At 72.8% G+C, this 1,596-nt stretch overlaps 1 protein-coding gene across 1 annotated transcript; it reads left to right on the top strand.

The window, feature by feature from the left end:
* The first annotated feature begins 60 nt into the window (after positions 1-60).
* On the top strand, positions 61-1,067 carry LOC146595061 (protein phosphatase 1 regulatory subunit 3E-like). The gene has a single exon (XM_085306425.1). It carries the CDS (start codon positions 70-72, stop codon positions 1,012-1,014), a length of 945 nt encoding a protein of 314 aa, XP_085162551.1. The 5' UTR covers positions 61-69; the 3' UTR covers positions 1,015-1,067.
* Positions 1,068-1,596: the final 529 nt, after the last annotated feature.

Raw genomic sequence — 1,596 nt, 5'->3', positions numbered from 1 at the left:
CCGAGCCCGCCGGGCGGCCGCTAGACCGCAGCGCGCGGCGGCTTCTCGCCCGCGGCCCGCTTGCCCCCCATGGATAAGGCCGGCTCGCTGCACACCTCCGTGCCCACGCCTCCGCCTCGGCTCTACCTGCCGCGCAACTTCAGCTGCAGCGCCTGCCTCTATGGCAGCCTGGCCGAGCAGTGCAAGGGGGGCTGCAGCCCCGACGGCGAGGCGCCCCCCCCGCCCGTGGTGCGGGAGGCGGCGGGCGAGAAGCCGCCGCGCGGCCGCGAGCCCACGCTGCCCGCCGTGCCCCCCAGCCCCACGCAGCGCCGCCGCGCCAAGTCGCTGCCCACGCCCGGCGACCGCAGCCTGCGCCCGGCGCTGCAGCAGAGCCCGTCGCGCCGCAAGACCGTGCGCTTCGCGGATTCCCTCGGCTTGGAGCTCACCTCGGTGCGCCACTTCTGCGAGGCYGACCTGCCGCGGGTGCCGCCGCCCGCGCCGCCGCCGCGCCCCGCCGACCTCCTCAAGACCAGGAAGCCGCCGGCGCTGGGCGACCTGGAGCCGGTGCTGTTCGGGCCGCCGACGCCGACGCTGGAGCCGCTCTTCCCGCCGCAGCCCGGCGCCAGCCCCGGCTTCGCGGAGCGGGTGCGGCAGCACAAGGTGAGGCTGGAGTGGGTGCGCGCCGAGCCGGCGGGGCTGCGCGGCGCCGTGCGCGTCCTCAACCTGGCCTACGAGAAGGCCGTGTCGGTGCGCTACACGCTGAACCGCTGGGCGAGCTGCGCCGAGGTGCCGGCCGCCTACCAGCCCTCGGGGCCGGCGGACGGCCTCACCGACCGCTTCTCCTTCCACCTGCCGCTGGGCGCCGCCGCCGCCGCCGAGGCCTCGCTCGAGTTCGCCGTGCGCTACCGCGTCGCCGGCGCCGAGTACTGGGACAACAACGAGGGGGCGAACTACCGGCTGCGGAGCCGGCCCCGCGCCGCCGCCGCCTGCCTCCCGGGGGACCCCGACAGCACTGCCTGGATCCACTTCATCTGAGCCGTTGGCGGCGGCCGTTGGCGGCGGCTCGCGGCGACCGTTGGCGGCGGCCGTTGGCGGCGGCGCGCGGCGGCCGTTGGCGCGGCGGGGGGTCTCGCGCCTCCTGAGGCGCCCCCTGAGGCGACGCTTCTCCCCCTCCCCCTCTCCCCACACCCGCCCGCGCTGATCCCCCTGGAAAGGGCGGGCGCCGAGGGCGGGCGGCCCGGTCCCCCGCCGCCGCCCGTCCTCCCGGCGCTGGAGCCGGCTGGCCGGCCCCGGCGCCGCGGCCTCTCTCGGCCCGAGGGCGAGGCGGCTGTCCTGGAGTGCCGCCACCCTCGCTGGGGTCTTCGGCCCTGCGCAGTCCTTCTCTCCGATTGCTTCTTTGTAAGTCACCAGAAGATATTTTTGAATTCTGTTTACAGATAGATATAAATGATTTATATTTTCTATTTTACTAGCCGCATTTAGGGAAACCTTTCACTTTCTTACAGATGTCAGCGCACGTCTAGGTGTAAGGGATGTCAGTCACTAGTGTCCGGTAGTGCCACAGGCGTTCCAGAGCGTTTTGCACTGCAAGCTTGCTACGTTTTGTTATAACCAAAG

This window comes from Rhea americana, unplaced genomic scaffold (genome assembly GCF_003343005.1).
Source record: "Rhea americana isolate MKP2758 unplaced genomic scaffold, rheAme1 scaffold_24, whole genome shotgun sequence".
Taxonomy (NCBI): Eukaryota; Metazoa; Chordata; class Aves; order Rheiformes; family Rheidae; genus Rhea; species Rhea americana.
Note: the sequence above shows the minus strand (reverse complement) of the source record. Positions and strands in the feature narration are given on the sequence as shown.